We start from the raw sequence: 12,309 nt of genomic DNA on the forward strand, positions 1-12,309 counted from the left end.
TTCCAAATGGACAGGAGGCAACTGTGAAGTGATATCTTTTGAAGAAACAGTATGATATTAGCAGTGACGAGCACTGACTTGCTTTGCTCTTTTCAGAGAGTCACACTACTAGTCACCCATTCACACGGGCTCTTCTGTAATAGATATGCTGACTATGCAATTCCATTTTTTTTCTGCAGATTGGACCCTCCTCGGGCACAGACAAAGTGAAGAAAGGTGGATCCTACATGTGCCATAAGGTAAATTTGAAGTCTTTTAACTACAAATAGCATGACCTGCAAACAGTATAAAGTATGTCCAATCCCAGAAAGAAAATTTGAAAAACATTTAGATTACATGACAGTGAAAGTGGGTTGCTGCAGTGCATCTTGGAAATGGTGCACATTGACATCGGTCATAGTGGGTGAGAATATGTCTAGTGATGGATAGAATGCCACTGAAGCAGGCTGCTTTGTCCTGACAGTGTCAAGCTTCCTGAGAGTTGTTGGAACTGCACTAATTAAGGCAAGTGGCAAGTATTCCATCACACTCGAGTTGTTCCATATGGGGCTTTGGGAAGTCAGGAGGTATTTGCCTGCTGCAAAATTCCTCGCCTCTGACCTACTCTTGTAGCCACAGTGCTTTATGCCTATTTTTCTAATCAACCTGTGAGAGATGTTATTATACACCTCTGGACCAGCTGGGACTTGATCCCAAGCCTCCTGGTCCAGGGAATATGGACAGTACCACTGCTCCACAAGAGGGCCCTTAAAGCTTTGGGAGGAAGGTACCACTGAGATTTAAACCAAAGATTTTCTATTTATTAGACAGTCACTTCAATACTCTAGGCCACTGTGCCACTCAGCCACCACTCTCAGTACCAACATGGTGAGTCCACTTCAGTTTCTGTTCAGACAGGAGATCAATCATGCAGAATTCAGAGATAGTAATTGTTATGGAGTCAGCCAGGTGCACCTCATAGAATGAGAGTTCGCTGATTGGGGTTGTTAACCTGGTCCAATCAGGGAGCCCTGGCTGACAGTTTTAAACAGGAGTGTCATAGGTTCTGTTCATTCTGAGAGCTAGCTCTGAGAGAGTTGGATCAGTATCAAGTACTACATACGTGTAAACAAAGGGTGATATTGTGATGGGATACAGGCCTCTGGAGTTATTTTAGTACTGATGAGAGAAAACATACACTCCTGAAGAAATCCATTTGACTGGTTCGATCCTGAAGTTGAAGACTGGGCTCAGTAAGTGGAAAGAATGGGTTTTTTTTTCTGAGCACATGACATTGGAGCAGATGGAAAGCAACGAGTAATTTTCCTGACAGCTTGTGGACCCACAGCCTTTTCAGCCATTAGGAGCCTAACATTTCCCAAGGCACCATATAGTAAAACCTTTCAAGAGTTGACAGATTTAGTTAAGAAGAATTATGACCCCAAGCCGCCTGTAATTCTGAGACACTGTTAGTTTTACTCAGCAGTTCAAGAACCAGGGGAATCCGTGTCAGGATTTTTGACAAGGTTAAGATGGCTGGCAGAGGCATTTGGCTTTGGTTTAACGCTTAATGAGATACCAGGAGACCATTTGCTACGTGGGTTTGATGATGTAACCGTACAAAGGCGCCTACTAGCTAAAACCCACTAGACATCAAACAGGCACTACAACTGGTTTTATCATCGGAAAATGTGGTAAGTGGAGCATATGAGTTGCAGAGTATTCCGATGCACGTGGAAACCCTCACCATCCACCTGTATTTGGGAAATACCACTTGAGTGAAGGCAATTGCATAGCCTCAATCAGGACATATCCTGAACAAAGGGACTCTCGGTCAGCCCACAGCAAACTCTAAAACAAAGCCAAGCCTTGGCCCAACCGTTAAAATTTTTTTCAGGATCCAGGCTGGCAACCCATTGCAAGATAACAAAGTTTGGAGCTGGACGAACACAGCATCTCTGATGAAGGGTCTAGGCCCGAAACGTCAGCTTTTGTGCTCCTGAGATGCTGCTTGGCCTGCTGTGTTCGTCCAGCTCCAAACTTTGTTATCTTAGATTCTCCAGCATCTGCAGTTCCGATTATATCTGGCAACCCATTGCAGTTGCTGCTGGTAGCAAACTCGAGACAGCAAGAGTTTCATGGACCTACATTAAGTAAGACAACTCTTAGGCTGGAATCCAGGGGAGTGCACACCCTGGAAAGTCCACTGACAGCTGGTTTGGAACAGTTAAATTGCTTAGCAACATCCAAATCAGAACTAATCAAAATAAATGTCTGGTTAAATGGTCACCCAGTTCTACTGGAGGTCGATATTGGCACAGCCATTTCAGTGATCGTAGAACCAGTCTTTATCAAATTCATTCTGGACTCCAACCCTTTTGTTTGCACAAGACCTCGGCTAGACTGAGAAGCTATACTGGGGAGCAGCTAGTTCAGTTACCACAGAGGGGGCGAAATTGATTGAGAAAGATTCACCTTGATTGACTCAACATTTTTTGATTAGAAAATGGCTGCCGAGTGAAGTCCTAATTAAATACCCTCAAGTTTTTCACAACTCTGGGGACTATCGAAGGGAGTTTTGAGAAGATTTGGAGCTCAGGTTGAGGTTTTGGATGTGAGTTTGCTCGCTGAGCTGGAAGGTTAGTTTTCAGACGTTTCGTCACCATTCTAGGTAACATCATCAGTGAGCCTCCGACCAGCGCTTCGTCGGAGGCTCACTGATGATGTTACCTAGAATGGTGACGAAACGTCTGAAAACTAACTTTCCAGCTCAGCAAGCAAACTCACATCCAGAACTATCGAAGGGCCAAGGCCACCTTGCATGTTGACCAGGAAGCAATTCCACGATTCTGCGTGGACCATTATCTGGCTGAAACAGCAGTCTAAACCTTGAAAGAAGATTTAAAGAAGCAGCCTACAGCTTCACTCAAGACCAAACTGTCCCCGGGTCAGACCAGCCCTCATGCAACGAATGGAGAGAAGACTCTGCAGCAGGTTAAATCTGATCTTCCCGGACCTGGGGTGGAGCATGAATCAGCATCAGGAACACCAAGTCCAGACTCAAGACTCCTTTATGTGAGAGAGACAGTTTGGTGCCGACACGGAGGAAACGGCCCCACGTGGGTAAGGAGCATGGTCGACACACGGTCAGGTCCTGTGATGTATAATGCTCAGGTAGGTGAGGTGGTCCTGAACAAGCATGTGCACCACGTGAAGGCTGAAAACTCACACACAGGGCAGGACGATAACATACCAGCCCCTCAGAACAGGCAGAAAGGCAGCTGGTATCTGAGGCTGAGTCAGAGGAACCAGAATATTTCCCACGAGAGGCCACAAGAGAAATAACAGGCCTACGTTACCAAACTCAGAGGTGGAAGGATATACTCTTTGTAATGAGGTGGACCTCATTGAAATGATTTCCCTAATTGGGGCTGTTAACCTGCAATGAGTTTACTGCATAATTCCCTGCACTCAAGTTTTGCCAGGGCTCCTTGATGGCACACTCCGCCAAATGCAGCCTTGCAGTTATTTCTATCTCCTCTCCAGAATTCATTTTTTTTTGGATCAACTCTATAATGAGGTCAGGAGCCAAGTAATCATTGCAAAATCCAAACTGAGCATCGGTGAGCAGGTTATTGTTGAGCTGGTCTTAACAGCACTGTCAGGACTTGGCTTTTGATTAGGAATATCCTTATCAGGTAGTAATTGTCCACATTAAACTAGTTCTGATTTTGTGAACAGCTTAGCTACATTAGAACAGTTTGGTTAGGGGTCAGCCTTTCTGGAGGACATGTTTCAGTTCTACAGCTAGTATGTTGTCTGTAGTGCTAGTTTTTGCTGTATCCCACATCTTCAGCTGTTTCTTGATGTCATGTGGGTGAACTGAACTGAACTGCCTGAAGACTGGCATCAGTAATGCTGGGAACCTCAGAAAGAGGCCAAAGTGGATCATCCATCCACTCGATACTTCTGGCCGAAGATATTTGCAAATGTTTCAACCTTTTGCACTGTGTCTTTTGCACTGATGTGGTGGGCTCCCCACCATCACTAATGATGGAACTGCTTGTGGACCCTCCTTCCCCCTGTTTTGTTGTTTAATTGTACATTATCATTCACGGTTCAATGTGACCCGATCCTTTAGTTGTGAGTTCCCTTAGCTGTTTTTTATCTCCTGTGGCTGCCACTGTCCAGTATTCATAAAATCCTGTGTTGTAGCTTCACCTGGTTGACACCTCATTTTTAGATAGGTCCTGTGCTGCTCCTGGTATGTCCTCCTACACTCCTCATTGAGCCAGCACAGATTGCCAAGCTTGATGTTTTCATGTAGAGAGTGGGAGGCGCCAGCCCGTAAGTTTACAGATTGTGGCATTTGTAGCTGCAAATGAGAGAGGGGGTCTGGAGACTTCCCAGCTTTGAGGTGCCAGATCTGATTTGAATCTATTCCATTTAGCTAGAGTTAGTGCCACACAAGGAAAATATTTCAAGCATGACCCTTTTTCAGAAATAACTGCTGTGGCTGGTGAAACTTTGTGACCAAAACTAAGCCAAAAGGGCTAGGATATAGTGTACAGCTTAAAAATACAGAGTGGGCAACTACATTGAAGAGTTCAAATGCAAAATCTAACTCTAGGAAAGGTGTGTGAACTGCAGAACACTGTGCAATTAGATGTAGGAAAGACAAACAGTATTAGGGAATAAAAGGGAGTATGTATGGAAGAATTCTGGATCAATTTACAGAGCATTAAATAAGTTTACGCTTATTCCTACATTTTAAATGGATTTAAGTTTATTGTCACATGTGGCTCAGTTGTTAGCACTGCCACCTCACAGCAGAAGGTACCCAGGTTCAGTTTCACCCTTGGACAGTGTCTGTGTGAGATTCTCTTTGTGTCGGCATGGGTTCCCTCCGGGTGCTCCTGTTTCATCCCACAGTCCAAAGATGTGCAGGCTACACAAATTGGCCATGCTAAATTGTCCCATCGTGTCCACTGATGTGTAGGCTTGGTTGATTAGCCATGGAAAAATGCAGGGTTACAAGGATAGGGTAGGGGTCTGAGTGGGATGCTCTTCAGAGGGCTGGAGTGGTCTACTTCCTTACTGTAGAGATTCTGTGAGTACAGTAAAAAGTCCCCATGGCAGCACAATCTTAGGCACAGAGGTACTTAAGTACAGACCCTTAGTTACTAAGCACAAAATAAGGAAAACAAAGTTAAACACTGTAGTCCTCCTTACTAAAAAGAGAAAAAAAAGAAACACAGTTAACTATTCAACACCACAGTCCGTAAGTGCCTGACATGCTGGGCATGCACTCATCACAAGGACTTGACCTCCCTCACCTCAAGGCTGGATCTTGCCCCCGCTACGGTTCTACCTGCTCCCACTCTTGCATCTGACAGCCTCGGGCTGCCTGCTCCCACTCTCTCCTCCAGCATAGAATGTGACAAATAGCTTTTGTGCTCCTAGGACGCTGCTTGGCCTGCTGTGTTCATCCAGCTCCACGCTTTGTTATCTCGGATTCTCCAGCATCTGCAGTTCCCATTATCTCTGATCACAGTTGGCATCCATGTTACTCAATCCACAGTAATCTTCGAGGCAAATGTGATGATGGAATGGATATATACATGGGGGTACACTCGATCTGAAAATTCTCAGGGTACCCAAGACTTGATATGAAACCCTCTGTCACTTGATTGCTCATTTCCCCACTCTCTCACTCTTATTTCCTCCGATTGTTTCAGTATAGGCAAATATGAAGTCATGTGCATTAAGGCTAAAATAGAATAGAACAGGGTACTTTCAAAATAGGGAGAAGTGAGAAATAGTCTTTTATGGCCAAAGGATACAAAGACAGATATCATGCTTTAAATTTCAAAGCCCAGCTCAACCACACCTAGGCACTGTCAGCAGTGTTGAGATTACACAGTAGGAAGAATTTAATGATCTTGCAGGAGTTCAGTGTTGATTTAATGGAATAATAGATGCACTACAAGAGTTAATACATGTAATGTTTGCACACAAGTTAAGATCGCATTCCCTATAATTTAGAACATAGAACATAGAACAGTACAGCACAGAACAGGCCCTTCAGCCCACAATGTTGTGCCGACCATTGATCCTCATGTATGCACCCTCAAATTTCTGTGACCGTATACATGTCCAGCAGTCTCTTAAATGATTTAGATAGTTATGAGGTGATTTGATCAAAGCTTTCAAGATATTAAGGAAACAGCATATTTTGAGATAAACTGTTTCTGCTGGTTAGGATGGGAGGACATAGACTAATGATCAGAGACAGATCTTTCAGAAGTGAAGCTAGGAAATACTTCTACATACAAAATGCGGTAGAAATTTGGAATTGTCTTCCACAAACTGCAATTGATGCTGACATAGTTGTAAATTTTAAATCTCAGATTGGTTACCTGGAGGTCTTAAGGATGGTGGGACAGATTGATGGGTTATTTGTATATCAGCCATGATCTTAGCACATAGTAGCAGGGAGACCCGTGCAGCTAAATGACCCCTTTCGGTAACAATGAATAGACTTGCCAAAGCTGTGGACAAGCAGCTTACTCCAAATTGTTACCCAAATTGCAACCATCATCCATCATGGGAAAGTCATTGCAGGTTTGCAGTCAGTCCTGACAATATGGAGTTGAATACAGGAAGTATCCACCTCCCACTGCCCATTGACAAAAGTGCCTCTTAAGTATCAAGCTTTTACTATCTCTGCCTTGACTTCATTTGAAGAGACATGTGAGACTAAAACTGAGCACAGGGAGATGGAGAGAAGAGGATATGGCTCGCTTTTCTTGGATGATTAAACTGGTAAATTATCACCTTTCACTTATGAACAGGCAGACGTAAACCTTTTCACTGGAGGATCTATGATTCTACTGCAGCTCCCAGCTGTGCAGCCGTTCAGTCCTTCTAAAAATAGAGTTCATTAAAATCTAGTTCATTGTTGTAGAAGTGCTATCTTTCACACTTTTATTTCTGTTCATCCACAACTCACTCAATTAGTTTAGTTACGGTTTCTATCTAATCAACAATTTGCATTTCAGACTCATTTCAAGTTACTTTCCTTCCCCTATCAGCTGCAGCTGTTCCTGGCTTACCATTTTGAGCCTGGGCTACTGCCCAGGAGACGACCTTAACCTCTGTTAAAACTACTTATAATTTAACCCAATCCAAGGGGCAAACATGTGATGCAGATTAAGGTATCATGCATATTTCATTCTCTTTTCTACAGAAAATGTCTGCTTATCATTTTCTGCTGCAGTCTCAGCCAACAGAGTTCAACTCCTCAGACGCTGACCCTTTCACTCACTCCGCGATCCCCTGACACTGACCCTTTCACTGACTCCTCGATCCCCTGACACTGACCCTTTCACTCACTCCTCGACCCCCTGACGCTGACCCTTTCACCGACTCCTCGACCCCCTGACGCTGACCCTTTCACCGACTCCTCGATCCCCTGACGCTGACCCTTTCACCGACTCCTCGATCCCCTGACACTGACCCTTTCACTGACTCCTCGATCCCCTGACACTGACCCTTTCACTGACTCCTCGATCCCCTGACGCTGACCCTTTCACCGACTCCTCGATCCCCTGACGCTGACCCTTTCACTGACTCCTCGATCCCCTGACGCTGACCCTTTCACCGACTCCTCGATCCCCTGACGTTGACCCTTTCACCGACTCCTCGATCCCCTGACGCTGACCCTTTCACCGACTCCTCGATCCCCTGACGCTGACCCTTTCACCGACTCCTCGATCCCCTGACGCTGACCCTTTCACCGACTCCTCGTTCCCCTGACGCTGACCCTTTCACTGATTCCTCGATCCCCTGACGCTGACCCTTTCACTGACTCCTCGATCCCCTGACGCTGACCCTTTCACTGACTCCTCGACCCCCTGACGCTGACCCTTTCACTGACTGCTCAGTTCTTGAACAAAACATTGTTCTGCTCTGTGATTTACTCCTTTGATGTTGAATATTTGAAAAATTCTGTCGTCATGATTGTAGTAACAACTTGTTTTTGACATAAAATGCACCTTGTGCTATTTCTCAAGTGATAACTGTTTCACTTCAAATAGCAACAGCTGCACCTTCTTACTTTCCAACTATGTCTCTATTATCCTGTGCAACAGCATATTGTGCTCGTGAAATGAAATACAGCACTACAATATTAAGGTTTTAGACCAGACAAGGGGGTGCAAGCATCCAAGCCTATAGACAGATTGCATGTCTACCCTTGAGGTCCAATTAAATACAAATATTTATGTAAAGATATCAAAAGCGATCCACCAATAAAGTTAAGATTGTAACTGAATTCAGAGCATGTCCCAATCTTATTTAGATTGCACATGATAAAGTTAATTACATTGGCTTAGGATGAGTGAGGGATCATAACAAGGTGGAAATAAATTATCTTGTCCATTCTGTATATTTATGCTCTAAACAGTGCAAGTAAAACTGCTATCTCCTCAAAGTGGGCGCATAACTATATGTGGCAAGATATATAACCACAGTACGTTTATTATTTAAATCACAATCAGTCCAATGTTAGAAAACAGATATTGCTGGAGAAACTCAGCAGGTCTGGCAGTTTCTGTAGAGAGAAAGCAGAATTAACGTTTCAGGTCCAGTGACCCTTCTTCCGAACTGGACTCAGTGTTATCTCTGCTTTCTCTCCACAGATGTTGCCAGATTTGCTGAGTTTCTCCAGCACTGTTGGTTTTTGTTTCAGATTTCTCGCATCCGCAATTCTTGGTTTTATTTCAGCCAATGTTACATGGTGTCAATCTACTAGTGCACTCATGATACAGCCTATGGCTAAGCTGGGAAAACAGCTATTCTGTCAGGTGGAGAGGTAAGGCAATTTCTCATGAGGAAGGAAATCAGTATCAAATCTGAGTCCTTCCCAACATCTTCTAGTCATGTCCAGTGCGCGGCGTTGACAAAGATCAGGGAGCCCCCAACCTGCTTCCCCACTAGCACCGGGCACCAAGTCATGTCGACCTTCAACATGTGAAGATCAGGACCTGTAACCTGTACACACCTGAAAAATGAGTGGGAAACAGCAGCTAAGGATGGAGTGTGGGTCATAAGGTCACTACCACACTGGCCCTCAAGAAGTGAGACAGAGAATGAGGAGAGCAGAAGAAATAGAAAAGTCACAAATCTCCACAGAAATGAAGGAAAACAGAGCACACTGTGAACACCAGCAAACAGGAAACAATCCTTGAAGTGGAAAAACTAAAAGGAAAATAATGATCATTTCCAGTTAATACGCATTCCATTGTCTTGGAGAAAGTTGTAGTGACATGATCAACCGTATATATTACAAAGCAATAAAATGTCATGCTCATTAAATGGAGCGTATACCTGGACCTGCAATCTATTAAAATTAGGTAACAGAGTTTTACTTGTGGTTAGGCTCAAAAAGGGTGGGCTGCCTTAAGATCTAATCTTGTCCTGCTCTTTGAAGTCCCAATTATATGATCTTAAAAAAAATTATTTGGTTTGAGTCCAGAATTAGCAAGACTCAATTTACAGCATGCTACTGCAATAATGTAATATACTTACTCATAGGCTGTCTTCTTGACCACTTACTATTCTGTGTGCTGCCCCCATACCACTCCATGTGTCGCTGCCTCACGTGAGGCTCCTTCAGTGCTCCATTTTGCTCCCTCAACTCTCCCAAACAAAGCAAAGGACTATGGCAGGACATCACAAATTGTCTTCCAATGTGACTCCCATTTTGGAGAGGTAGTAGGAACTGCCGATGCTGGAGAATCTGAGATAACACGGTATAGGGCTGGATGAACACAGCAGGCCAAGCAGCATCAGAGGAGCAGGAAAGCTGACGTTTCAGGTCGAGACCCTTCTTCAGAAATGGGGGAGGGGAAGGGAGTTTTGAAATAAATAGGGAGAGAGGGGGAGGAGGATAGAAGATGAATAGGGGAGAAGATAGGTGGAGAGGAGACGGAAAGATCAAAGAGCCAGGAAAGCTGAGTGTAGGTGGGGAGTTAGGGAGGGGATCGGTCAGTCTGGGGAGGATGGACAGGTCAAGGGGGTGGGATGAGGTTAGTAGGTAGGAGATGGGGGTGGGCCTTGAGGTGGGAGGAGGGGATAGGTGGGAGGAAGGACAGGTTAGGAGGAGGGGATGAGCAAGGTTGGTTTCCAAAACCCCCATCTCCTACCTACTAGCCTCATCCTGCCTCCATGACCTGTTCTATATCATGTTGTCTCTGACTCCCATTTTAACTCACCACCACCTTCTCAAAGGTGATTAGTGATGGACAACACATGCTGGCCTAGTTCATACTGTCCACATCCCATGGAAGAGTATACGTTAAAAAATATTCCTGGAAATTAAAATAATTCCAGATGCTGGCAAAAACTAAACAGCAATAAAGAGCACAGGAACATTAGGTGTATAATGATTAAAGTTTGGATATTACACATCAAAAAAGAAACACGTCAAATAAACATAAAAATCTGTTCTTTTAAAGTTTTGTAAAGGTATATTTATTAGCTTATTGTGGGAGTCACTGGCTACCTCCATATTTATTGCCCATTCCTGGAGAAGATGGTGGTGATTTGCTTTTTTGAATCACTATAGTCCTTAGGGTTTAGATTCACCCACAGTGCTATTAGGGAGGGAGTTACAAGATATTGATCTAGCAGCTGTGAAGGAACAGTGATATCGGTCACAGTCAGGCTGTGTGTGGCGTGGAGAGGAATTTGCGAGCGATGGCCCTCTCATGTATCTGCTATCCTTGTCTTTCCAGGTGGGACAGGTCTGCATGGGTTTTCTCTGGGTACTCCGGTTTCGTCCCACAGTCCAAAGATGTGCAGGCAAGGTGGATTGGCCATGCTAAATTGCCCATAATGTTCAGGGGTGTGTGGGTTATAGGGGGATGGGTCTGGGTGGGATGCTGCAAGGGGCAGTGTGGACTTGTTGGGCTGAAGGGCCTGTTTCCACACTGTAGGGCAACTTCTAAGATGCTGCTTGGCCTGCTGTGTTCATCCAGCTTCACACTTTGTTATCTCGGATTCTCCAGCATCTGCAGTTCCCATTGTGTCTGCCATCCTTGCCTAACCTGATCTATGTTTAACTCCAACCCCAAGGTGTTGACAATGAACTGCCTGCTCAGACAGTACACAGACAATTCAGTTGTCAAGTGGCTGCCACTCTCTCAAGGGCAAATAGGGACAGATAAAAATGTATTGGCCTAGCCAGTGATGCCCAGCTTCTTAGGTTGAAAAATAGAACTCCTGGTCTCGGCACCTGATTGTAGAATTGAACTATTAACTCGAGGTCTCAAGATCTGGAATTCCACCCCTGCAAAACTTTTCCTCATTTAAAACTTGCCACACCCATCTCTGACCAAATTTGTGATCATCCAGCATTATCACGTCTTATTTGGCTTGGTGCCAGATTTTACTTGGTAACAATCTTGTGAACGTTTGCGACATTGAAGGCTCTGAAAATACAGGTGATGGATTAGGGTGGCACGGTGGCTCAGCGGTTAGTGCTGCGACCTTGCAGCACCAGTTACCTGGGTTCGATTCCACCCTTGGACAACTGTCTGTGTGGAACTTGCACATTCTCCCCAAGTCCACGTGGATTTCCTACGGGTCCTCTTCATTCATGCTGTGCATCAAAAGAGATGCTAATATTGTAACCAACCTTTTTGTCCATAGTGCATCTGAAGAATGTGACTAGTCTACTTTGAGGTCCTTCAAAGGAATAGAAAGCAGGCCAGACTTAAACAGCTGCAGCGTTTAAGTCTGAGCAAATTATTTCTTTTTCAATCTGTGATTCTAGTAAATACTTGGAAAAGTTAATCAGTGCCATTTTTCCTGGGGAAATGGATGCCTTATTAGCACAGTGGGATATAGCTTAATTAATAATGCTCCTATTTTCCAGCAATCACCTTGGTGCTGTTAAGGCTACAATGAAATGTGTTACTATTGACTTTGTATTTAGACTGAAAAAACAACAATATAGTTTGCAGTCCAGCTTTAGATAGAGGAAGTCTATTTCTGGCCTTAATTTGATAAGGGCTCGAGTAGGAAAAACTGACAGGAAACCAAGTGTCAACTGTGAAAAACAGACATTGTTGCTAGGTAATGTTTCTATAATCGCTGTCTAAATTAGATTTAAAATAATTGTCACTTGGATTCTTTCCATAACTTATCTTGCGACATTATTTAGCAAGCCTTTGGCCTACCTAGAACTGGTCAGCCATGGCTAATGACAGTTCATGTTCCTACAGGTTCTTTTAAAAATAAGCAAATGTAACCCTTATATGGGTC

General features: G+C 44.2%; 1 protein-coding gene across 2 annotated transcripts in view; it reads left to right on the top strand.

The window, feature by feature from the left end:
* sumf1 (sulfatase modifying factor 1) overlaps window positions 1-12,309 on the top strand; it is a 175,387-nt gene that overhangs the window by 128,175 nt on the left and 34,903 nt on the right. Inside the window, exons 8-9 of one of the 2 annotated variants that reach the window (XM_059649973.1) lie at window positions 180-239; window positions 8,732-9,514. In XM_059649973.1, the coding sequence (XP_059505956.1) occupies window positions 180-239; window positions 8,732-8,794 (123 nt within the window). In that variant the 3' untranslated portion in view covers window positions 8,795-9,514. Of the gene's footprint in view, window positions 1-179; window positions 240-8,731; window positions 9,515-12,309 lie in introns of those variants that run through there. The other variant, XM_059649972.1, reaches the window with a different exon arrangement.

Source organism: Stegostoma tigrinum, chromosome 11 (genome assembly GCF_030684315.1).
Source record: "Stegostoma tigrinum isolate sSteTig4 chromosome 11, sSteTig4.hap1, whole genome shotgun sequence".
Lineage (NCBI taxonomy): Eukaryota > Metazoa > Chordata > Chondrichthyes > Orectolobiformes > Stegostomatidae > Stegostoma > Stegostoma tigrinum.